This window comes from Mesocricetus auratus, unplaced genomic scaffold (assembly GCF_017639785.1).
Source record: "Mesocricetus auratus isolate SY011 unplaced genomic scaffold, BCM_Maur_2.0 Super-Scaffold_100676, whole genome shotgun sequence".
NCBI lineage: Eukaryota > Metazoa > Chordata > Mammalia > Rodentia > Cricetidae > Mesocricetus > Mesocricetus auratus.
Genome location: NW_024429266.1, coordinates 91343854 through 91370886, shown reverse-complemented (window position 1 = coordinate 91370886; position 27033 = coordinate 91343854). Strand labels below are relative to the sequence as shown.

The 27033-nt window shown below is 43.9% G+C and overlaps 1 protein-coding gene across 1 annotated transcript in view; it reads left to right on the top strand.

Moving 5' to 3' along the window:
- Nucleotides 1-26716, top strand: part of Fshr (follicle stimulating hormone receptor) — a 158234-nt gene extending 131518 nt beyond the window's left edge. The window contains 6 exon segments of the mRNA NM_001281565.1: nt 2274-2345; nt 4007-4084; nt 8022-8090; nt 8200-8274; nt 20793-20978; nt 25288-26716. Of these exon segments, the coding sequence (NP_001268494.1) occupies nt 2274-2345; nt 4007-4084; nt 8022-8090; nt 8200-8274; nt 20793-20978; nt 25288-26518 (1711 nt within the window). The 3' untranslated portion in view covers nt 26519-26716.
- Nucleotides 26717-27033: the final 317 nt, after the last annotated feature.

Genomic DNA, 27033 nt, shown 5'->3' with positions numbered 1-27033 from the left:
CCAAGGCATCTGCCAAAGAAAAAGAAAAAGCTATGTGTGCTCTGTCTCTCTCTGTCTCTGTCTCTCTGTCTGTCTGTCTCTCTCTCTCTCTCTGTCATTCTCACCTCTCCTCTCCCTCACCCAACAGACATCAGGCATATACCAGCATTTAAAGCTTTAAAGCACCTTTTATAGGTGTGGTACACTATGTGAACATATGAACATTAATGCATGTGACCACATATTTTTCACAAAAGCTGAGACTTCAACTGGGAAATAGATAAGTAAATTGTGAAGCATTCATATGAAGAAATCCTATTTAGCACCAAAAGGCAACAAACAACTAAAATGCACAACACGGGAGGGTTTCAAATACATCATGCTGAGTGAAAGCCAGCTAGACTCAAAAATTATCCCCTTTATGATTCTATTTTGGAAAACGTGATCTTTTAGAAAAGGCAAAATCATAGCTACAGAAAACTAATAGCTGGCTATTGGGGCCCAGGGGTTAGGAAGAGGCTAAATGCAAAGTGAAAATACAGGGGAACCCGGGCAATGACATTGCACTATCTGGGATGTGGTGGTAGCCATCTGCCTCTATGCATTTATCTTCACTCATTGACCTCAATGCCAAAATGTTCATTTCTCTATGTAGAAAATTAATTTTGAGACAGAGTCTCACCTATGTAACTTGGGCTGGCCACAAACAGCCATTCTCCTGCATCATCTTCCTAAGTACTGGGATTCTAGGCCTGTGCAATCATACCCAGCTTTTAATTTTTAAAGGGAAATTCATGTCATAACAAATCCTCCGAAAGAGTGTATGAATAAACCCCCTTTGGTCCAGTAAGAAGCAAGAGGTCATCATTATTTGGTGGAAGTATTCAAAAGAAAAGATTATCAGAATCTACACATATTAGGAGCCAAGTGGGAGCACAGCCTCTGAGAAATCCACAGACAAGATGTACTGACTCTCTGAATATAGATGCAGGGAACAAAACAGAAAAATCTAGTCCAGAGTTCCAGTCCTTCACAGCAACGTGTATTGATAATGGTTCTTCAAGATGCAAGCAACACAGACCAGCTGTCATTTAGCCAAGGACCACACAGAGAGGAAGTAGAAGCAGAGCTGTGCAAGGAAGGCTTGGAGCAACTCACACCAAGAAAATTTGAGAAAGTGGTGTGCCCGAAAGATTTCATGTGTCACTAGACAACTCAAGGCACCTAGGTAGCAGCACTTCCACTAAAAAGGTCACCCAGCTTAATGAAGGCACAGCTGGACACTGCCACCTCACCCATCATTTCCTATGACTCACATTCTGCTCTGGAGGGTCATCAGCACTATGGTAAGAGAGCTAAGACTCACTGGGTAGTCACAAATATCCTAGCTGGAAGAAGGATATTAGTAGCATGCTACCTTTGACCATCAAGAGATACAAATCCCTTTCCTTCACTGCAAACTTTTCTATCACAGCAATAATTCTGATGCATGTTCTGTAGATCTCATAAATCAAGTCCTTGAGATTAAGGAACCAGCACAAGTAGCAGTGGCCAACACCATCACTCACCCTGGTGCTGATCAGCTTTCTCCTCCCGCTTCAGGCTTCCTGTCTCGGATGCTCTGAACTTACAGTGTTTGCTATATTTGCCATCGGTGGATTTCATCTCAGACTCCCAGGCTTTGATTCTTAAGGAAGCTGAACACCAGGAAGGATTCAGGGTAGGTCTGCTGTCATGAGATGGAGGGATATTTTTTAAAACCATCTCTCCACTCCTGACAGCAGAAAACTTGTCTCCAATCACCTGCAACGACTTCCTAGAGAGAGTCGAACCTGTCTTAGGTTACTTGTATACCCCAAAGTCAGAGTGTAGACTCTCACACTGTAACCCCAACAGAACTTATTTGAAAGGGGAAATGCTAGTTCTTCATCAACTGCTGCAACTTGGGAAATTTTGTTATCTCATTGTAAGTTACAACTTCTGAATACTGCTGACTTATCAAATTTCAAAAATGATACTGTACACGAATGACAGAATATCCATCCCCACCTCGTAAAAACCAATTGTAAATTTCTTTGCTCGAAGGAATCAGCAACTAACTAGACCCTGGTTAGATTCTTAAACATGAAACAGATAATAACAGTAAAATTTAGATATATTGGAGGCTCTAACAGCTTTTTCTGACAGTCCATAATTGGTATTTTGAATTTGGAAAGTTTGGGCTTTGACAAACGTTTACATTACAGCTTCATGTCTCCTCACTCTTCGCTTTGTCTCTCTCTCTCTCTCTCTAGGTTAATATCCAACACGGGCATCAAGCACTTGCCAGTGGTTCATAAGATTCAGTCTCTTCAAAAGGTTCTATTGTAAGTTTTGATTGATTGGTAGGATGTCAGTCATCTCTCCATCTAACAAACACTGGAGATAATAGACTTACAAAGAGGAAGAGAGTATCCTGGTCCACACTTGCCCTAGTTTCAGCAAGTGGATGGTTGGTTCCTGGCCTTAGGTTTATTATGGCCTTTTGGATCTCTAACATCCATGGCATAGTACATCCTCCAAATACGTGGCTCTGGGTGAGCAGAGGCAAGAAGATAAACAGCAAGGTGGGCTGGCAAAATTCCATTTGAGTGACACTAACAGGCTCCGCACCAAGCATTATCAACAAACAAGCTTAGAACCAAATCATGGTCTCGTTTACACGGATGCTTTATTATTCTCTCCCTGCAATTCCCATGGTCCTCCGTCATTTCTCCTCACTTCTAGAACCCCTGCATTTCTCTACCTGAATGATTCTTACTAAAGCATTAGTAACAACTGTTTTCCCTTTTCCCACAAAACGTGCTGCTTAAACAAGGAGAAGAAAGGGCAATGTGTGGAGCTAAGACAGAGCTCAGCGGTAAGAGACATGTCTAGCAGGCATGAGTATCTAGCCTTGATTGGCAGCACAGAGAGAAAGAAGGGGAGAAGGAAAGGAGAGGGGCAAAGGGAAGGAGTGAAGAGAGGAAAGGAGGGAGGGAGGGAGGGACAAAGGAGAACTTTTATTTCCATTAGCAAACTTTGGAAATAAAGAGAATAATAAGTGAACAGTGAACTTGTAAGAATCTGGGCAGATAGTCAAGGAAACAGTCAGGAGAAGTGTGTGGAATCGAGGACAGAGAATCATCTAGACCTTTGAGTTGAGTTGTTTCCTTGTTTCCAACTGTTAGCACTTCCGACTGTTATATGTTTAAAAGACCTAAGAGGATAAGTAAAACAAACGAAAGAAAAAAAAAACATTTTCTCTGTGTTTTAATGTGGGAAAGAAAAAAAAACCCTGAGAAACTTTCATGTGGCTCAAGAATAAATGATGGGAAGAACAAACAATATGTAATTAAAAGGGAAAGGACCAGAGGGATAACTCAGATATAGGCAATTGACTTATAAGCACAAGGGCCTGACTGTGACCACCCCCAAAGCCCTGCTTTTTTAAAAACCAAGCATATACCACCATGCTAATACTCCCCGCACTAAGGAGATATAGTAAGGACACTTGAGATCTGCTGGCCAGCCGTCCTGATCTACTAGTCTAGTGCTAGGCCAATGGCAGATGGTGTCTCAAGGAAAAAGGTGGGTGCTACCTCTGGCCTACACACATGCAAGGGAAGCACGAGAGAAGACCACACAAAATGAATAGAGGGGCAGGTTTGTAGGTAAGAGGTCAGTTTCCGGTCTACCCTTCTGAGTAGAGACCAACTGTGGACACAAGGCCAAGGAACAAACTGTGTTTAAGAGAACCTCAACACAGTGACAGCCTCTAAGGAATCCTCCAGAGGGAAAAAGATTCTACAGGTGTGCAATTTCACCTTTGAGAAGAACTGGCACACCACAGATAAACAGGCTATTTGTTGCCCAAACTTTGAGCCGCTATCCTCTGAACAGAAATCCTATCAAAGTGTTATTGCAGCTGTGGATCACTTGGAGCGTGGATAGGTTCCACAGGTGGGGGGCCACACAAACTTCTAATTTGTCTGCTCTTTCTTCTTAGAGATATTCAAGATAACATAAACCTCCACACCATTGCCAGGAATTCCTTCATGGGGCTGAGTTTTGACAGTGTAATTCTGTAAGTAAAGAGGGGGAAGGGGATAGCCTATCAATTCCTCTTCACCTATTGATCTCTGGTAACCTCATAACAGCCTATGACTTTGTTTGTATAATAAGGCTGACATTTCACTGTTTCCATCGCTCTATGGTTCCTGTGTTTTCCTCTCATTTTTATATCTCAGAATCGCAATGTGGAGTCGTGTTAATAATTCATGATTCTGTAGTGTGATTCAAGTATTTAAAATTGCTCTTTGAATGATGGTCCCCCGTGATGCAGCATCTGCTCCGAAGGACAGAATAGCTTGTGTGTCAATAAAGCTGATTATTGCCTGGCACGGCTTCTGTTGCCTAAAGAGGATGATGGCGAAGGAGGTGGACTCAGGAGATATGGCTCCTTCCGCATAATCACAGGAAGCAGCTCCCAGTTGGGCCCATGCAGAGCACACTATGATGGTCTTTGCCCAGAATAATCGCACTTGCTAATGAGCTTGAGTTAATCTGTCTGAATTCTGGGAAAGTTCTTAAATGCACTCAGTGTCACCAATGAACGACCTTCTAATCCTCTGTGTTAGTAGCCCACATGGCAGTTGGCCTGCTCCTCAGGATAGCCAGGAAACAAGGCACTGTCAACTATCCAAGTGTTCACAAGACCCTAGTAATTGAAAATCACAGAGTGACAACCGGAGAATCACTGATTGCAATTATACTGGAAAGGAAAGAATTTCGTCTTCCTGTTTTTTAAATTGTTATGGGTTCATTTTATATCATGATTTCTCATGATTTTGTTTGTAAGTGGCCTTCAGCAAAAGCCATACAGATCCTGTTTCTTCCCCAGAGCTCAGCCACACACTTTTTAAGACAGGATCCCTTTCTATTGAGAGTCAACACTTTTCAGATGTGTCTCTGAAAGATAAATTCCCACTCCTGAGGACAGCATCTATTTTTCTATGTTGTCTTCCCCTTAATCCATAGATAATAGAATCGGAAGATTCTTACACAGCACTTGAAGTTTCCAGTTGTTCTTATTCCCGAATACTTTAAATACAGAGATGTTTTCTCCTAAGAGAGCCATCCAGTACACTCAGGGAAAATGTAACAAAACAGTGCTGAGGCCTGAAAGCTCTCTCTACCTCATCACATCTTCAAAGCTTCAGAAAGTCCGATTCTAAAGACAAACGTACATGTTTAATTTTTTCCAAACATCCTAAGATGATCAGGCCCTTGGCAACTGAATTGAAAGTAAAAGATCAATAAGAACACATTTTGTAGGGCCTTTGAGCCCTTTCTCACCCACCTCTGTCACACAAAGCCAAGGAGCTACTGGAAAAAGCACCGAACGATGACCTTCCAGAAGAATGGCCTAATTCAGGAAACCAGAGACAAGGTTATGTTTGGAACCACTGTTCCCAGCATTCTATGGTCTCAGGAGAGGACTGCATCATTCAGGGTTTCTCTTTTCCTTAGTTGGCTCCCACCTAAGTTGGTTCTTATCCTTCATGAGTTTTAACGAGCAAGGAAGGCCTCATGATCTCAAGAGAAGTCTCTGTTGAGTGAGTGTACAATTTTTGACTCTAATGACAACACAGGACCTAGGAAACTCTGAGGGACTTTTCTTCAGAGGGACAACCACAGAAATGGTTGTTAGTCTCATCACCATCGTTATCATTACAAACACCATCAACACTGGGTTTTAAAGCATGCACTCCCTGTCTTAAAAGACTAGGAGCCAGATCTAGTGATACAGGCCTACAGTCCCAGCTGCTTAGGAGGCTAACACAGGAAGGTGGTAAATTCAAGCCTGCCTGGATTGCAGGATGAGATCAAGGCTAGCATAAGTAACTTATCTCAAATTTAAATATATGCATATTTAGTATAAATATCTGTTACATGTTTATAAATGGCCGAGGATATATACCAGAGGTAGAGAACATGTCTAGCATGATCAAGGCCTGAGTCCACCACAAAAGAACCAGAGAAAGAGATTAGGAATGCATTTTAGAGTTTCTGGTTTCTCTGTGTTAGTGGAGTCCAACAGCCTAAGATGAAGCCAAAGGAAAGCGTGTTTGATTTTGTGTGATGATATACCACTGGCATAAAAAATTACCATGCCCTCCTACATGTTATGACATGTTAATCAAGATTAACGATAAAGACAATGGTCTTCTCTGAATACAATAATTATTGTAGTCTATATATTATTTCATTATACCAATACTTTTTCACAGGTCAATTTGTGCAGGAAAGAGTAATTATACAATCCACAGAGAAATAGATGAGCTTGTACAGACCTGCACAGTCCTGGGCAAAGATGCAGGATCAGCCAGCTTAAGTGCACAGGTCAAATCCAGCTTGTAGCGAAGGCTGGCTTTTATAATTGACATACATTACAAAGGAAAGAAAACAATTGGATTTAATTACTGTACTTTGCATTCATTCAATAAAATTTGTGGTATCATTTTATGAGAAACAATATAAAGCAAATATAAGGCATCTTTAACTTTGCCTCTTGGTCCACAAAGTTGAGAAAGTTTGTTAACACTTGTGGTTGATGTGGATGTCAACACCCCCCACCCCACCCCCCCAACCCCCTCTGGGGGCGAGGAGGGGGATAAACATCCAACAGGTTAGAGGTTGCTGCCCCAGTGACTGTCACCACCCCAGGCAGGCTGACATATCTGCTGTCTCAGTGTTTCTGGGAGAGACCTTTCAGAGTAATGGCAGCAGAGAATTGGGAGTTGGGGAGCAAGATGGAGGGCACAGTGGCTCCTTTGTCATGAAAAGCTACCTGTTGGTTGCTAATGGTCAAGAAGCTTTACTTTTCTTCTCTCTGGGTTTGCTTTTTTTTTTTTTTTTTTTTTTTTAGCTCACTGGATTTCAGGAAAAATGGAGAAAAAAGGGCACGCAGGTTGTTTGCCTGTGATTTTTTTTTTGAAAATATCTCCTAACTGCTCTTCACAGCCTAAGAAATTTATGGAGTACCCAAGTAGTTAGTTTCTCTGGGTCAGCTCGAGGAACAGTGCTATTAGAAAAGCCACCAAGCCCAGTCGGGAAAGAAGCTGTAAGCAAACAAGAGCACATGACCAGCCGCTCAGAGCTGGGCTCTCCTGAAAGTCCACTCAGGAGGAGAACGGGGCAGAGCTGGTGGCCCAAGGTGGCCTGAGACACCCCTGTCCAAACAAACCCGCCTCTCAACATCTTAGTACAATGAGCACAACTATGTACACCAAGCCCACCTCCCCCAAAACTCCGACATGGCTGCGTACACACGCTCACGCTGCCACAGGCCACCATCACTGTAATTAATTTCTCTTCTCTTCTGCCTTAACCCAGAGCAGCCTCCACAAACCTCCAATAACCAGGGCCCCATGGGTCACTGGACGTGTTCAGGTTGTCTGACAACTTAATTAGATCATTGTTTTGATGACAGCAGGCCTGCTGCTGTGGGGGAGCATGGGTGGAGAGCACAATGCCTTAGAGAAAGGAGACACAAAACGTTCCTTCTCTGTCTTAGAAACATTTGCTTGGTAATTATGATTTCCATCCTTCAAGGCAGGGGCGATCTTTCATCTTCCTATAGAATTTTCTCTGACAAGGGGCAGAGTGTGCAAAAACCTTACAGGTGTTTAATCCAGAGAGTGTGCCAAAAACAAAAAAAAACCAAAAAACAAAAAACAATAAACAAACTAAATTTCATTTATTCATTCTTCTCCATGAGGCTCAGTTATTCCTGTGAATAGATAATACGCGGACATAATACAAACTTCAAAACTTACTGAAGGTTCCATAGCAATACACCAGCCTCCATCTTCCTTCCCTCCCACCCCAGAGCGTAAGGGTTGCATCTTATTTATGCCACTAACTGTGCTGTCTGACCTTGCCCCAGTGCTTCCAATTACAAACCCTCTGTATTGTCTGCTTCTGACATTATTAAGTTTTTTAATGGGCTTTTATTTCAGATGGCTGAATAAGAATGGGATTCAAGAAATACACAACTGTGCATTCAACGGAACCCAGCTAGATGAGCTGTAAGTAGCCCTGACTGCTCTTCCAGGCCATTTGCAGGGAAATGGCTCTTGCAACAGGCATATTTATGTGGCTTTCTTTTTCTTATTCTTTCTCCAACTCCATCCCCAGGAATCTAAGCGATAACAATAATTTAGAAGAATTGCCTAACGATGTTTTCCGGGGAGCCTCTGGGCCAGTCATTCTGTGAGTAACTTCGCCCATTTCTATGTACAAGAGCTCAGCTTACATAAGCTAGAAGTCAACTTTGTCCAGCTTAAAAAATGGGGAGGGGGTGGAAACAACGTCACTTTTGATTTATGATACCTGCAAAGATTTGTGGGGAAAATTTAGGGTTATCTACAGTATGTCTTTCAATAAAGCAACAACAATAATAACATGTAATAAGATGTCCCAAGTGCTTGTGTTCCAAGAGGTTAAGATACACTCTCAGTCCTTATGAAAACCCTCTGGGGCAAGAGCTATTATTGCCATTTTGAAGAAAGGAAAACTTGATTAACTGGAGGAGTTAACCAACTCAACAGTAATACAAGTTTTGTAGAAGAGATTTCAAAACAAATTGACTCATGGCACACATCAGCCACCCTGCTATATATATGTCTCTCCCTTTACAGGGAAAGCTGGGTTCTCCTCCCTTATGCACAGGAACCAGGATAAATACATCCATGTCTTCAGTGCACTGAGATGCATGGACACATTATTTCTTGAATCCCTTTTCCAGATCCAATGGGATGCATCAGTGCCTCGTTCCCTGCAAAAGAACTTCTTGCCCACCAACTCTCCCCCACTCCTAAGTTTCTTCAAAGGTGGCTCTGCCCTCTTCTCTTCTTAGCCATGGCCCATTTTCTTCAGGCTCTTCTAAGTCCTCCCCACCCCAAGTCAATCTAAAGACCCAAGCCAGCAGTAGCTCCCCCCCCCCGCCCCCGCAGTGACTCCCATTAGCTTTATGGATGGGGAGGAGGGCTCTGTATCACAATAACCAACGGTCTTTTTTAAACGTGCTTTCCTGAACTCTAAGCAAGATCCAGTGAATTAACTAAAGAATATTCCTCAGAAAGAAAAGCACTTAAAAGTAGTAAAAGAGGTGCAGGAAGGCTGGCTGGTGAACAAATAAATAGACCTGTACCACACCTAACCCTTCCTGCCACATCTAAGTTCTATGAGGACATTTGGTAGCCACACTCCTGTCCTCCTATTTGCCAGTCACTGTAGGCTCCCGGGTATAGTCATTTACCTATCTCCCTCCCATCAGCCAACATCACTTTCACCTTCACAAACCACTTGTGTTCTCTTTTGTGATAGAATCTTCGTATTTCCAGAATCATGTTCTATGTGGCAGAACAGTGACTCCACAGACGTTTGTTATTGATGACAAGGGTGTGCTAAGATACATCCTGAGGAAGTTCAAATGTCAATCCAAAGTGCCACAAGCAAACAGAGGAAGCGCTGGTCTTGTTAAAGCAGAAGGGTCACAGCAGACAGACCTGTCAAACACTAGGTCCTTTCCCTCCCTAAGCCATGACTTCCTCATCTAAGAAGCTGAAAAGCTAGTGATGTCTATTTCTTACTACTGTCTGAGATGTAAGGCATATATCCACCAATATGTCCACATGCCTTTGTATGCAAGCATGCCTGTTTTTCACTCATGGTATTTAACAGAGCACAACCCTGGTGGCGCTACAGAAAACTGAGAGTTCTTCATCCCAGGGGTGTTACCATGGAAGGGAAATCAGGTCATAGTCATATAGTTTAATATATCCATTTAGGATATTTGGTTTGAGTACAACGTAGGACACAGTGGAGAGTGCTAGGAATATAGTATAAGTGCTCAAGTACGTGGAACATTCAGAACCCATAATGCTTGCTGTTTTCTGTTCTGAGAATTCTTGGAAAACAAGAAGATTCAGACAGAGTTCTTCTGATGCTCTGTGGATGGGGGAAAACTTGTCCATTTCACTTAGTTGCTTTGGATGTTCTTGGCTGGCCTCTGCCTTCTGTTCTTAGCAGAATGTGGCTTTCAATATGTCACCTGTTGGGTCTGTAGAGCCATAACCTACTGTACGCTCCTGAAAAATGTAGCATTGGATATGACCCACGGCTGGCTCATTCTCCAGCTCAGACATTCAGGGCCAGAAGAGGGAAATGACGCACTGAAGGTCATTCTGTGGATACAAACAACACAATTTGAAGCATAAGCTAGTCTTGATTCCTCACGTTGTCATGTGTTCACCCCATAAATGTATCTAAGACATCTGAAAATTAATCATCAGACCCCCAACAACTGGTGTCAAACTGGAGAAGAAGGGAGACTGATCTATGACACAGAAGCACGACGAGATGATCGTGTGCTGAGGTTGCACATGTGGGATCTAGTCCAGGAACTGACAATGTGTCTCCTCCGAATTCAACAGACATCACAAGATACAAATACCCTATTCCATCCCGGCTGTGAACGCAGGCAGAAGGAGCGATGCCACCACAACGCAGAAATAATTCTGCAAGGCCCTTACAGGCCTGTGTTTCTATCTGCATTGCTGCTGTAACACACATGCATGGAACAACGCTTGTAGAAAATCCAGTGGAATTAAGAAACACTTTAATTGACTCAAAAAGGCTGGGAAGCCTGACATGGTGACATACCTATAATCTCAGAACTCTGGAGGCAGCCACAGGAGGATTTCCAGGAGCTGCTGTTGGTTTAGGTTGGTTTCATAGTAAGTTTGAGGCCAGCCTGGGCCACAAATGAGGCCTTGTCTCACAAAGCACCCCGAAATGGTATTAAGCAAGAATGATTTCCTATATATCCCACACCTTTTTGTGTCAGAGCATGAGGATATGTGTACAAGAACCTGGCTGAGGTCCCAGCATGCAGCTGCTAATTTCCTTCTGTCCCTTCAAGGACAAGTTATCACTTTAACTTCCAGCCTCCCCTTCTGGGGCTTTCGGGTTATTCCAAATGTCCTTCAAAGCTCTCTGCCTAATAACTGGGATTCGGGCAGATGACAGCCCTATCTCATTTCCTACTTCTGCAATGTTGTGCAGCAACTCAATTAAACCTGCCCAGTGGGCTTCCTGTGTGGATGACCGGCTTCCTCCAGTGTGTTAGACAAGCGTGTAGAATCGGGATTGTGCACAGGCTGTCCACAGCACAGCAGCAGCTGCTCCAGCCACTGGCTTGAGCTATGTCTTGGGTCAGGCCCCCATCCCCCATCCCAAATAAGAGTGCTACAGGCTTCTGGATTCAGGAGGCTGGCTATAACCAACTGTCTGGGTATATGGGGCATAGTTGATGGAAGCCCAATATGGCCGAGTCTGCAACTGAATGGCAAGGCATCTCTACCAGATCAGTGGGTCCTACGGGGAGCCTTAGAATTGAGATGGGTCCTCAAATTGTATTGAAACACACAAGAAAGCATGCCTCTACATAAGTGTGCCTCATCAGGTATAGTTGACCCTGGGAAGGAGCCAGATTACGTAAGTCAGCCTACAGCAGGTCCCAGAGTACAACACAGCCATGAGCCATCTCAGCTGTGAGTGGTTTTCAACTGAGCTGCAGTGGGGTTTCTAAGTATGATTGAGTCTCACAATCACCTAGAGGCTCTTTAAACCACAGGTTGATCATCTTCACCCGGAGAGTGTTTGATTCATTGACTCTCGGCTTAGATTAGTCAGTAGAGTGCTTGTCTACCAGGTACAAAGCCCTGGGTTTGATTCCCATGAACCCATGAGATCTGGCATGGTAGCTCACATTTGTAATTGCTGAACCAGAGCTGAAATAGAAGCAGGAAAATAGAGGCAAAAGGATAAGAAGTTCAAGTTCATCCTTGGCTGCATAGCAACTTGGAAGCCAGCCTGAGTCACCGGAGACACTGGCTCAAAGGTGGGGAAGGAGGTAATTCAGCATCTCAGGGCCAGAACTTAAGAACTGGTATCTCTAACAATGTTAGAATGCTTCTGGGTTTACCAGCATCAGCACCACTGGGGGACATTGTTAGAGATAACCAGTTCTTAAGCCCTGGCCTAGTGGTGCTGATGCTGGTAAACCCAGAAGCATTCTAAGCATCCCCGCTCTAGAGCCTGTGTTGAGAATTGAAAAGCCTTGCTCTGTCTCCACAGTATCCACTGTAGTGTGTCTTCCTCTCCTACAGCCTTTCCCTTTCTATCTAGCAGATAAGTCCAAAAGCTTGTAAGGGAATTAGGGGAGTTCACCCAAACTGTGGGCTGCCTTTTCCCGAAGGTGAAATTTCTAGCTACATGAGGAACAGCAGGCCTCTGAAACACACGAGTCTAAGCTGTTTGATTGCCAAGAGGAAAGGGTGTAGGAAGCCGGGGGCATGCCGACAAGCCCCGTCACATTTCAAAGGCACAGCATCCTCCATCCCCCTCACGAATCTTGACCTTGAACCTCAGCAGCCATCTAAGTTTTCACCTGATATTCTTAACTCACTTGAGCTTTTTTTTTTCAAAGCAATCAAGCAATTGCTGTTTCCTTGGGAAACAGTTTCCTGTGGGGAAAATTTAATGTATTGCCTTTGCAGGCTGGAGCCAGTACAATCATATTCTGATGGGTTATCAAATTGATTTGGCTATAGTTCAGATTCATTTGATAGTTCAGATTCAAACACTGAGTTATTTGTATAAGAATGATTCTCCTCCATTACCAGTGTACCCACAGTCCTATAGATAGTAAATTGCCTTTTTATCCTGCCTGGGATCATGAAAGAGCGGTCTTCTAGCCATCTGTCAATGTAGAATACACCAGAAATGTGCTCTCACTTATGGAAATGATTGACCTGTAATAACATCTTTGCTGGGAAAAATAGAAATTGTTCAAATCAAATTTGTGGCAGTGGCTATAACAGACTTTATTAAGGGGCATGGAGCACTATTTAACTCATTGCCTTTCCTGCCTTGGTGTCATTTCCAACCACCCTCTCTCTTGTCACTCTGGAACTCAATACTAAGAATCCCAACAATGGTGAAACAAGTTAGGATTACTAAACCTCTGAGGACTCAGCCATGATCCTGTGGTGTCTCTATTGGTACTTTGAAAGGTCTAAAATTTCAAAAACGCTCATTGCCAAAATATATATGTGTTGAAATGCTAACCAGAATGATATTTTGAAGTGAAAAACTATAGTCATTCAACCTATCCAGGCTAAAAGACAAGGATTAGACACAGCTCCTTATTCAGCCTTATTCACCTTATCCAGCCACCGGAAACAGGGGCAGGATTGAATATTTTGGGGGGTACTCATTAAGGATTCAATGGGTGGCTTCCCGCTGTGTGTCTAGCACTGAACTAGGTGTAAGGACCAGAGAGACTTAAACCAAAACAGTACCTACCCTGAAACACCTTGTGGAAGGATAAATGCTAGCTGCCAGTTAAATCACCATGCCAGGAATTTTCAGCAGAGGCTTTGGGTAACAGGATAGATTGCTAATTGCAGTACCATGACTCTGGTTTAGGTCTGAGTTTGGATTTTTGAAATATGCCTTACCCTGTAGCCTAGGCTGGCCTAGAATTCACTGTATAATTCAGGCTATCTTTGAAACTCCAGTAGCCCTCCTGATTCAGCCACTCAACTACTGAGGTTACAGACATGAGCCACCATACTGGACAGCACGATAACTTATGACCAGTGAGGTAACAGTATGAACAGACAGAGTTTATCAATTCAGGACCGGATTTGTAATGGCCAATCTATGTCCTTTCTGCCTTTAATCCCTTTGATTTATAGTTTATTTGGTATACAATTTGTTGGATACCTACTATGTGAAAGTCTCTAGGTACTCAAGACTAAAAATAAAAATAAAAATCCAGATTTCAATGAGCCATTTTTCTATCTTGTATTTCTGTCTGGTTTTCAGAGCTCAGAGTTCTCATCCCATCCCATGGTTCCCTGTATTCCTTAAAACATGATTGTCCAGAAAGGCTCTCACTGTGTTTTGCTTTGTAGTCTTAGCTGTCTTCAAATACTAACCAGAATGACACTGAGGACATGGTGATTGCACTGATCACAATTCCCCAGGGACACAGAACCTATGACATAGAGAGATATAGAGATACAGGAGATGAGGTTCATCAGGGGAGGTCTCGTGAGTGTGAAAGCTGAGAAGTCCATCGTAGGCCATTTCTAGTAAGGAGGACTAAAGAACATGGTAGTACAGCATAGTCCAAGTGAAAGTCCTCAGCCCAAGGTCAGATGGTCCAAGGAGTTGCTGGTACAAGTCCAAAGGCTGGTGAACCTGGGCTTTTACTATATAAAGGGCAGGGAAAGAAGGGTGAGACAGCTACAGAAGTGAGAGGCAGGATGAATTTGACTTGCCTTTCTTTGTTCAAGCCAGGACACCAGCCAACTGGATGATGCCCCCACACACTGATTAAGGCAAATCTCCCCCTATACTCTACTGATTCAAGTACGATCTTCTGGAATATCCCTTTAGATGCTTGGAAATAATGCTTTCCCAGCTCATTGGGCATCTCTAGATTCCAGATGAAGAGCTAAAATGAGCCAGTTCAGCTGCAATCATCTACTTTCGTAAAGATGTGAATAATTCTTGTCTATCATAGGTATTTGCCATGTAGAAGTCAAAAGTGGGAATAGTAGTGCAGTTATGTCTCAAACAACACTGAACAACACTTACTTTGTCCCTGCTGATAGGAATGTATATAAACTTACTTGAGATATTATGAGACTTTGCGTGTGATCTTTTTAGAAGCTCAGTGGTGCAGTTTTTGCATGTGAACTTCGTAGGCAGCAATGTCATATGGCAGCATCCAAAGGTTAGACGCATGCCCTGCCACTGGATGTTTAGAGCTCTTTTACAGCAGCTCAGAATGCTACAAAACCAGTTCAGAAGCCAATGATGCTCTTAGAGTCTGTGTCCAGAACCCCAGAAGCAACACTTCTGTATCCTGTTGCCTCAATGCCTCACAATTCAGCTCAGCTTCCAGGTATGGGCAAACAGATAGTAAACAGAAAGATGATTAAAGAATTTGCAATAGCTTTCAATCACCAGCAACTGTATTAAATAGCAGAATAGTATTCTTTGTCATATAAAAGTTTGTTTCATCGGTTATCTAAAATTAATCTGAATTCCGTACATACCCCGAAGTCAAGTGGGAAGATGTAACTAAGAAAAAAAAAAGCTAGTTTTCAGTTTTATATTGCTTTCTTTGGGGAAATGTCCTTGACAAATAACTAGTGCCCCAGTTTAAATTGTCCCTGATCAACTTCAATGCTAACATCTCATTCCACGAAACAGATCTTTAAACATAAAGAATAGGTACCTGGGCTTCTGCCTGTAGGCTCTTCTACATTTGAGAGAAAAAGGAGGACCCCCAAGCAGACGGGAATTGGAGACTGTTCACAGAGAATGGAGCACTTATGTCAGTAGCAGAGCTGGTCAAAAGAAGGCTTGCCTACAGAAAAGGGGGAAAACAACAGAGCTCCCAGCACACAGAAGTTGTGAAGCTCTGGAACAATGAGGAGATGTGGTGAGCATAGCTGACATTCTTAGCAGTGGAGTGGGGCTCTTCACCTGGTAAGAGACTTGCATCTACAGGGATTCCCCCCCATCTGAAACATTATAATTCAAAGACGAAGACTGGAAAACATACCTGGAACACCTGAGCTTGGCCCCTACAGTGACAGCAACGAGAGAGAAGTATTACCATTTAGATTTGTATATGTGGGGTACCAAGAAGTCTTTCTAAGCTTGAATATAGGATCTGAAACACAGAGTCAAGGATGCCATCAAAATCTGTCCAGGACTAGTTGGAACATCCAGTCTGCTGAAAGTGGAGCAGAGTGGTGGTGGTTGTTGTTGAAGAATCAAGAGCTTAATGTTTAGTGTCTAACGCTTGGCGTGTTGTTCAGGTAGGCATCCAAGCAGAAATAGCAGTGGGATGGGCAATCTTAGAGAAGTAACCAGAACACATGGTTTTGCTCCCAAGGCTTGCCAGGATCATGTTACAGATTAACGGAAGACAGAAAAGAACACTGTAGGCACTGAGTCCATGGGTGTCCCAGCATGGCACTGTCAGGAGAAAAATAAGAGAAGTTTCAGGGTCAAGAGACAGGTATTAGTAGACATGGAGAAAATCCTGGGGAAAATAACTCTAAATTTATAAGGAGCTAAAAAATAACCAAGGCTTTCACAGCAAGAGTTGACCAAACAAAATGCATTCAAATCCAGAATCACAGCTGGCGCCCTTCCCTCAGTAGTGATAGAATTAGGAGGAGGTGGGGGCAGGGAATCACTAAGTATAAAGGATTTGAATTGCAATAAGCAAATGTGATTTAACTGACAAGAGGGAAGTTATAACATAGATAAGGGCTACCTAAAGGCAACTACTGGTTCTGAGCACACCAGTCTACATGACTGTCTAATAGGTGGCCCACAGCCTGGATCGTCAGTGGTAGATAGCCACTTCTGAGCCCAGGACTCAAAGAGCAAGTGAGAAGCTGACATCCTGCAGCCAAAGAACTAGAGAAAACTGAAATACGAAATCTTCCCCAGATCTGTTCAATGGTGTCTGGAAGCTGTGCAGATGCTGCTGCCCGAGGCAAAAAGGAGAAGGTGATGTTCTCCTGCCATCTCCCAAGCCTCCCACCCACAGTTAACAAGATGATGTGTGAAAAGCAAACCCGTCAGGGGTCAGGCCTCCTGTGGTGCAGAGTGGAACACAGATAAGGGTGTGGAACAGACACACCAGGCAGGGGACAGGTGTACCATACCCATTGATGTGCCCTTTGTCATGAGAACCATGGGAACTTGTTGAGGAATCTGAGGTCCTAATCTGATTGGCATTCTAAAAGTTTTCACTCAAGTTATGGTGTGAAGATTGCATTGGAAGGGGAAGTAGATGGCCATGGGAGAAGTGTTATGGGCTCATCTCATCTATGGAGACTCTGATAACCCTCAGTCAAGTAGCAAAAACAAATTAAAAGCCATCTGAGATGATAGACTGGTATCCAAGTGATGAAGAGGAGAGAGAATCAAGAACAACTCCCAGGTTTGGGTGTTGAATATCGGGGAGGATACGGGAAAAACATGCTGAAATGGAGAATAAGAGGAACTTGTTTACAAGAAAAGTCCAGTTTTGTTGTTCATACGCATCATGAGAAACATGGGCTCCAATGGAGAATGGAGTGTCTTGTTGGAGATCGGAACTGGCATATGCACTTGGAAGCCAGAGTCACGTACCTGACAGTGTGGAACTAAGGGAATTGGGTAAAAGTTTGGATATTCAAATGGCAGAGAGAAGAGAAATAAAATAAAATTGAAAAATCAGAAAGAATTAGAGGAAATGTCTGGAGAAATTAAGGAGTATAAAATACAAAATAGAGCATTTCAAGAAAAAGGAACATTACACATTCACAAGACAATTAAAAGGTCAAGATGGTGGGAACCCAGAGGTGGCCTTGTAGGCACTATTTCTATAAGAATGAAGGGACAGTTTGGAGGAATGGAACAAAGTGACACTGTATACAGACAAACAACACAAGTTTGGCTGGGAAAGAGAGGTGACAAAAGGAACAGGAGGTTTCACTAGGCGACAGAAAGCCATGATAAATTTTTGAGCAAGATAATGACACAGAGGGGAAGAGGGGATTTTGAGGATGCAATTTTCACCAGCCTGTGAGAACATATGGGGCAGCAAAGATATATTCGCACTTGGGGGTTCATTGCTCTGAGTGCCTACTGCTTTGACTTACAGAGAAAGTCAGCATTAAAAGATTCTTCTTCAAGTCTATCCAAGGGTCCCCTAAAGGTGCTGAAAAGAACCATCCAAGCCATCACTTGCTGCCACCCCCATCAGGAGCACACACTCACAAGCAAGCCAGATCGCCACAGGGCCAAGATGGTGCCCTTGAAACCTCCTTGCCCTTACCAGCTGATGTGGACTTTGAAGGTTACGGCTGCCAGGGTTGATTCCAGAAGTGTACACCCACCATATGTGTGGCAGCCAGGAAGGATGGAACTCAGAGGCTTCTAGGAATAGCACCCAGATTAAGCAATCTACTGTACCAGCTCCTACCAAACCCCTGCTTGCTCACTCAGCCGGAGACACTCTTACAAAGCTGGCCTCTAAGTGAACATGTGCATGCGTGTGCATGCATGAAGTGGTGTTTCCTCCTAATAATGGCCAGGCATTAAGTATTGTCCATATATTCCTTCACTATGGATCGGTATGATTCACTTTACAGCTGAGGGAATTGAGACACAGAAAACACATAGTTTGACCAAGGTCACAGATCTAACAGGCATAGGCACAGGCTACATATGCATGTAAGTAAATATGGAGATTTCTCTCCCACATTTCAGTTTCCAAATAAACACTCAGAGGCTTAATATTATTTACAATTGTTTGGCCAATGACTCGGGCATATTATTGACTCGGTCTCTCAATTAAAGTAACCCATTTTTGCTAATCTTTGAATCACCACATGGCTATAGCTTACCAGTAGTGTTCTGACATCTCACCCTTCAGCAGCTCCATGGTATCTCCCTGACTCCACCTTCTTTCTCTCCCTACCTCCATTTGGGTTTCCTGACTAGCTGTAGTCTGCCCCTCCACAGGTCAAAACAGCTTCATTTATCAACCAATAAAAGCAACACGTATTCACAGCATACAGAAGGACATCCTGCATCATACAGGCCTGCCGTGAAAGCCAAGCTCATGCCCCCTATCTACCTGCCACCCAGACTTCAGGATGAGACTGTCTCTGCTGCCTTCCAGACTCCTCTTCCCTGTATGGCCTGTGCCCTTCTCATTGTTCGCAGATTCTACCATAGTTCACCCGAGATTGTTTTTTGAGTTTTTGTCAGTTGCTTATTTAGTCCAATTAAGACAGGCATTATTAAGAGCTTGAAGGAAAAACACAAGGATGCTAAGCAGAGACCCACAAAGGACATCTGGAGGAACTCCTCTTGGTCCCTACTTGGGCCATTCCTGACATTCTGCTTTGATAATGGGAGAGAAGCAGAGGCAGGGACCTTTCTGCAAAATGTATTCAGTGATTCCAGAATTTAAGCTTTCATTACTGACCCCCCAATTGCAAACAGCTGTGCAAGTAATAGTTTAAAAATCAAATTAAAGGGCTAAGTAGTGGTGAGAAATTTCCACTTTAAAGATCCTCAGCGTCATGCCTGATGTTTCTTTTCTTTTTTTTAAAGTTTTTTTTTAATTTAAGTTAGAAACAAGGTTGCTTCACATATCAATCCCAGGCCCCTCTCACTTTCCCTCCCCTCCTCCCACACCCTCCCCCCAACACCCCCTGTGAGGCCCTCCATGGGGGTTGTCCATAATCTGTCATTTCATCCAGGGCAGGGCCTATACCCTCCCCCAAGAGTCCAAGCTAAGAGTTCATCTCTCGTTGTGGGATGGACACCCAAAGTCCATTTGTATGCCAGGGATAAATACTGATCTACTACCCAAGGCCTCACTGAGGCCCACATTCAGGGTATCTGGATCAGTCCCATGATGGATTCCCAGCCATCAGTCTGGAGTTCGAGAGCTACCCCTTGTTCAGATCAGCTGTTTCTGGGGGTGAAACCAGCCAAGTCTTGACCCCTGTGCTCATCAGTCCTCCCTCTGTCACTGGGTTCCTTGAGTTCAGCTCAGTGTTTACCTGTGGGTGTCTGCCTCTGCTTCCATCAGTCATTGGCTGAAGGTTCTGTTTCCCAGACTCTCTGGCAGTGGGACTGTAGGCTGACACTCCCCTGATCCATGTCTAAAATCCATATATGAGAGAGTACATACCATGTTTGTCTTTTTGTGACTGGGTTACCGCACTCAGGATGCTTTCTTCTAGTGCCATCCATTTGCCTGCAAATTTCAAGAATCCATTGTTTTCTTCTGCTGAATAGTACTCCATTGTGTAAATGTACCACATTTTCTCTATCCACACTTCAGTTGAGGGGCATCTAGGTTGCTTACAGGTTCTGGCTATTACAAATAGTGCTGCTATGAACATAGTGGAAGAGATGTCCTTGTTGTATGAATATGCATCTTTTGGATATATGCCTAAGAGTAGAATTTGCTGGGTCTTGTGGTAGGCTGATTCCCATTTTCCTGAGGAATCTCCGTACGAGTTGGCATTCTCACCAGCAGTGGAGGAGTGTTCCCCTTTCTTCACCTCCTCTCCAGCATAAACTGTCATTGGTGTTTTTTATTTTAGCCATTCTGACAGGAGTAAGATGGTATCTCAGAGTTGTTTAGATTTGCATTTCTCTGATGGCTAGGGATGTTGAGCACTTTCTCAAGTGCCTCTCAGCCATTTTAGACTCCCACTAGAGATATTTTTATAGTTGGTCTCGTGGTGGAGGAAAGTGATCTCCATCTCGGTCTGGCACAAATTAACTACACAAGAAAGATGACTGACTCTACTCACCAGCAAGGATTCAGCCCAAACCAGGCAGGATACATGTCTGTCCAGTTAGCAGGGCAGCCTGTTAGCTAAATCCTCCTATCAGGACCAATAGGACTAAGACTCTTCTTATGCAACCCAAATCTCTTTTTAAACTGATCATTGGCCTGGCCTAGATGTGCTACTTGGCTGGAGTCTCCTTTCTCACCCATATTTTAAAAAAAATCACCTTACTAGAATATCTGCTAGTTTGTCTATTAACTGAAAACAGAAAACCTTTGACCCAAGGTGATCATGGTATATATTTACCTTTTCTTCTTATAGAGACATCTCAAGGACAAAGGTCCATTCCCTGCCCAGCCATGGCTTAGAAAATCTGAAGAAGCTGAGGGCCAGATCAACGTACAGCTTAAAAAAGCTTCCTAGCCTGGAAAAGTTTGTCACTCTTGTGGAGGCCAGCCTCACCTACCCCAGCCATTGTTGTGCCTTTGCCAACTGGAGACGGCAAATGTGAGTCCTTCTATGTCTTTCCCTGAAGTCTGGCATGGGCCCTCCCACAGTGGAGAACCTCAACATACTGGTGACATGGAAGTCCACACACAGGGGATTCCCTGACTGAAGTAAGGCCTGGGGCATGTACCAGGTCAAAGAGTCAGTTTTGTGGAGGGCAGGAGTAGGCTGGGTTCATGTGTTCTTTGAAAAATGACCACAGAGGAAAGGGTGAGTCACATTGGAGAACATCTACCACATATTAAACAAGAAAACATGAGAAACTTCCAGCATGGTCCCTGACTCATACTGACACTTAACCCCACCCCACCCTTTCCTTTGTATCAACATGAATTTGTCTATACCTCATAAATGCCCCATCCCATAAAATACGTAAATGCTTGGTCCTACAGATAGCAAATTCAGGTGGGAAGGAGGGAAGCAAAACCGCCTTCTAGAAAGTGTGTGTGCACACTTGTAACATCTACCAAGTGCACTAAGCCACTGGGATCCACCCCCACACTTCAGCAACTCACAGAGAGGGCAAAGGTTAGGACTTCTCTTAGCATTGGCCTTTGCAGAGGCACATGCCTAAACAGGATAACCAAAACAGAGCCAAGGCCCGGTGGTAACTCTTTTCAAGGTTGCAGTAATCATAGACAGGATCCAGGAAGGGGAGAGACATGGCAGTTTTGGAGAAAGAGTCCTTACACTCCAAACATTAAAAGGACTTATTGGAGGGAAGAAACTATATCAGGTGTTCTCAAACATCTCATTTTCCCCTGAAGTCGCTAAAGGGAGCCACTCCATGCAGTCTTACTCAGCTGAATGAAACCTACTCCTTAAGGAGTAGCCCAGCACCAAGGCAGTTCCCCTGTCATGGTGTTTTACTGTTTAATGCACTCTTGTCAATCAGTCTTTAACACACGAGCTACAGTAGCCAATTCACAAAAGAAAAGCAAGAAAAAGAGCATCAAGACAGTGTACGCCCTACAGTGCCCCCAAAGTAATGAAAAGTACTTAGACCCGAGTGAAGGACGAGCAGGAAGGGGGCTGCTTCTCAGACTTGGTGTACATCACTGGAAACTATCCAGGCTTAGGGACATCTCATAGATGGAGAATTTCTTCCCAACAGTTAGAGCTCTTAAGGACCTTAGCTGAGGCAAACAGCTTGCCTCGTTTATATTCCAGACAATAATTCTTCTAGCTAATTTACTGCAAAGACCCTACAATAGAGCACCCTCAGGAAAAATCTCAAAGAACATTAAGATCACTAAGAGTGGTGGCTGGTATCTTCTATGACTCTATGCCAGTGAACTACAAAAAAAAAAAGATTCTCTTATTTTGTCACTAAGAGATCTCTGACCTTGCCACTTCCTGGTTACATGAACATTGTCCTAGGTCTCTCTCACCCAGAAACCTTAGGTGTCCCCTACCATATCACTTGGTCTTCATACCTTCTGGGTCCCTGCTATAACTTTCATCAAGGCCTATAGGGGTACATTGAAGAAGTGGCCCACAGATCTCCCACCACATACCAAAGTGAAAGTGTTTGTTTTCTTTTTTTTTCACCTAAAAGATTCACACACAGATGAACAAACACAAAATAACTGTAATGTTTAGAATATACTGTCAAAATTTATTCCTAAAATAGTGTCATTTCATTACTTAACATGTGAATGGAAGTTTGATAATAAGATCTGTCTCCTAAGCTGTTTGATGAAACTGTACTTCTGGTCCAGATTGGGAAATAATGCCCACACTATAAATACACCCCCCCACGATACCAAGGGTTTGGGCTAACAGCCCTCCTGGACTCCTGTTGAAATATTGGGTCAACCACACCCTTTAATTGTCATTGATTCAGATGTTTTCTATACTCAGCTAGCTTTGCTCTGTTTCTCTTCTGTTCTTGTATTGAGGCCATTTCCTTACTACTGTATTTTAAACTGATGCACGGTGGCACATGCTTCCAGGTACCCCCGCAGGCCTGGACCCCAACTTGGTGACCACTATCAGTTGCTCTTCCCATGGCTGGCAAAGCAAAGCATTCCCTGCCACACACAATGTAGCGCATTTCATCTCTATTGCTAATGTTGCAAAGGTAAAAGCATCACTATCACCGTGGCTCCCTCCCAACAAAGGCAGAAACTAGGTCTCATAGGCCCTGGATAATAGGATCAACATTGACCAAAGGGAAACTCACAAACCTCAGCTCTGCCTGCTTCCAAAGCTCAGGCTCTGGGGTACCCTCTGGTGCCAACCACTCAGCATCAGTCCATCAATGGCTGGAGTCCAGGAGTTCCAGTTTTAAACCATCACTATGCTAACTCCCCATTCCTTATTCCACTGATGACTGATTTGCCAAGATACTGCAAGAAAACACTTGTCTTCCTCAGCTATTCTATGGCACTGGACACTCAAGCTCCCATCCTGTAGAAGCAAAGGAGGGCTGCCCATCCCCATAGCCACCTGCCTCTTCTTGTTATCTCAAGGGACACAAGTACCTCGTGTCAGTGGGTGACTTCTGTTTCAAGTAAAGGAGAGCTCACTATTAAGTAGGTTGGTGGTAGCATCAATGATAGGAATCTTCTTTACTAAAGCCAGGAACCCCAGGAAAAGGAGACTTTCTCTACCGCTCTGATTCTACCAAGCCAGACGGCAATCCGGCAAGCACCAGAGAAGTTATTTCTGCCCCTAGAGCTGGGCTGCAGCTAACCCAGAGACATTATTCAAACTAAGCACTACAGAATGACTCTCTTGTCCCCTCTACACCTGTCCTGGAGCTTGCCTTCTTTAGTTCACTGACCAAACACGATGGTGTCCTGCATTCCCATTTTAGCCATTTTCAGTTATGTGTGTTAACTGAGCTCATTAGTGTAGCTAGGACAGCTTCTAAAATAAAAGAGGGTTACCCCAGGAAGGAAAAAAGCAGAAAGAAAAACAGAGTCTCTAAGATTAAGATAAAATGACTTCTGGCCATTTAGTTCCTTTCCCAGTGGTGAGAGGAGACTGGGGTTCTCCGAGATGCCCCTTCTCACTGGGGTGAGGGGAAAGTTTAGTCTATGGCACTGGACACACAAGCTTGCATCCTGTAGAAGCAAGTGAGGGCCGCTCCTCCTCCAGCCACCTGCCTCTCCTTATGGGGGTATTTGGGGGGCTCTAATGCTCTTTCTCACCTCCCTGCTGTCTGAGATCGTGTTGAATTTGAGAAAATGCTATCACTTAGCATTGCTGTGAACTTTCCCCTTGAGCAGAAAGGAAAGAAAGAGTAAAGATACACGTTTGAAGGAAAAGATGCATGTTTGACTTCTTTTCTCCATCAAGAATTTTCCCCATGTGAACAAGTCACACTGGTTAAGCCTTTACATTACACAAGTATCACCTCTGTCCACGTGAGAGTCTTAGTAGACATTTATGCATACACTTGCGGATTGGATATATACCACCTGGGTTTCATTCAGTTTGTTCTGTAAGTGCCGCCATCCTGCTGACAAGGTCTGTTATATCTATTATATATTTGAGCTGAGAGAGAGAGAGAGAGAGAGAGAGAGAGAGAGAGAGAGAGAGGTGCCCTGAGAAGACTCAGTGGTGGCTCCCCGGAGATGTTACAACCTGTGAACAAACTAGGCTCCTTTAAAAACTACCTTCACTCTGCTGGCCACCCACGAGGGAACCATTTCATATGAGAGAAACAGGGTTATTTTTGCAGAGCAAATGAATGCCTAAGACCTATTGTCACCTCTGGGGAGTGAGATGATGAAGCCCAAGGCCCTGGTAGCATTTCAGGAAAATTAGCTGACCTCTCAATAGCCTAAGAACCCAAGAACCAAAGGGTAGGGCTGCCTGAAAATTAACTACACACTCTCATACTCTGGTTTGGGCAGATAATACTAGCAAATAAGCCCTCATTCATGTCAGAGAGCATAATCTTCCAGAGAAATAGGAGAATGTCTACCCAGGCAGGCTAGAAGATACCTGAATGGAGACGGGAAGGAAAGGAGTGAAGATAATATCAAGTCTGTAAATTATTTGCACTTAACAGCAAGGGTTAGCTAGTCCCAGGCGCCTTCCTCCCCACATTCAGGTTGTGGCCAGATGGTTTCCCCCGGTGGGCCATCCAGCTCTAGGAATATATATACACACATTGCTCTGTTCATTTACAGTAAACAGCATTAACCCATGAGTCAGCCTCAAGGGCAGACAAGACGTTGGAAAGCAAAGCAATCTCAAGAAGGAACCCTATTGTTTCTGCTCTGTACAAAGATGGTAATATATTTGCCATTCCATACCCACGATGTTGATTCTATTCCTCTTTGTATTTTTCTAGCTCTGAACTTCATCCGCTTTGCAACAAATCTATTTTAAGGCAAGATATCGATTATGTGACTCAGGCTAGGGATCAGAACACCTCTCTGATAGATGACGACCTCAGTTATGGAAAAGAAACCGACATGATGTACAGTGAATTTGACTACGACTTATGTAATGAAGTCATTGATGTGACATGCTCCCCAAAGCCAGACGCGTTCAATCCATGTGAAGATATCATGGGGTACAACATCCTCAGAGTCTTGATATGGTTCATTAGCATCCTGGCCATCACGGGGAACATCACAGTGCTGGTGATCCTAACTACCAGCCAATACAAACTCACCGTGCCCCGGTTCCTGATGTGTAACCTCGCCTTCGCTGATCTCTGCATTGGAATCTACTTGCTACTCATAGCATCAGTTGATATCCATACCAAGAGCCAGTACCACAATTACGCCATTGACTGGCAAACAGGAGTGGGCTGTGATGCCGCTGGCTTTTTTACAGTCTTTGCCAGTGAACTATCAGTCTACACGCTGACGGCCATTACCCTGGAAAGATGGCATACCATCACGCATGCCATGCAGCTGGAGCGCAAGGTGCAGCTCCGCCACGCTGCCAGCGTCATGGTGATGGGCTGGGTCTTTGCCTTTGCAGCTGCTCTCCTCCCCATCTTCGGAGTCAGCAGCTACATGAAAGTGAGCATCTGCCTACCCATGGATATTGACAGCCCTTTGTCGCAGCTGTATGTGATGGCCCTGCTTGTCCTCAATGTCCTGGCCTTTGTAGTCATCTGCGGCTGCTACACCCACATCTACCTCACAGTGAGGAACCCTAACATCGTGTCCTCGTCAAGTGACACCAAGATCGCCAAGCGCATGGCCACACTCATCTTCACCGACTTCCTCTGCATGGCCCCCATCTCTTTCTTCGCCATCTCTGCCTCTCTCAAGGCGCCCCTCATCACTGTGTCCAAGGCCAAGATCCTCCTGGTCCTGTTCTACCCCATCAATTCCTGTGCCAATCCTTTCCTCTATGCCATCTTCACCAAGAACTTCCGCAGGGATTTCTTCATCCTGATGAGCAAGTTTGGCTGTTATGAAATGCAAGCCCAGATTTATAGGACAGAAACCTCATCCACTGCTCACAACTTCCATTCAAGGAAGGGCCACTGCCCCTCAGCTCCCAGAGTCACCAACAGCTCCAGTTACATGCTGGTCCCCCTGAGTCAGTCAGCCCATAACTAAAATGCAATGTGAAAACGGATCATCACCTCCAATGACAATGACTTCCTTCTGAAGAGCAGGCCATGGAATAGCTGACAGACAGTGTTTCTACACTTGCATCTAATTTAATCTTCCTGGCTATGTGCATGGCAAATCTGTCACATGACTCATTTAAGACCTGAATTACTGGTAACAGCAATTAAAGTAATGCAACACTTCAGCATGTTTGTTTTATGCGTTTGTTTGGATTAGCTCAACTGATTTTGTAAAAGTTGTGTTCAGTAGGCTGAGAGGGGATTTTTTTTCATGGAGTTTTACAAGTGAGGAAAACAAGACTCAGAGAGCTCAGCGAGTTGTCTGAAACTGTGTGATGTGTTAGAGGCAGAGCCAGGATGAAGTAATCTGACTCTTCAAGAATTTCCAAGAGAAGTGCCACAACATCATGCAAATAGTTGTTGAATGCCTATGGCATCTTTGTAATGGATCAATATGTCCAGGCTCAACTACATCTTCTAGAAACCCCTTCCTTGTGTGTT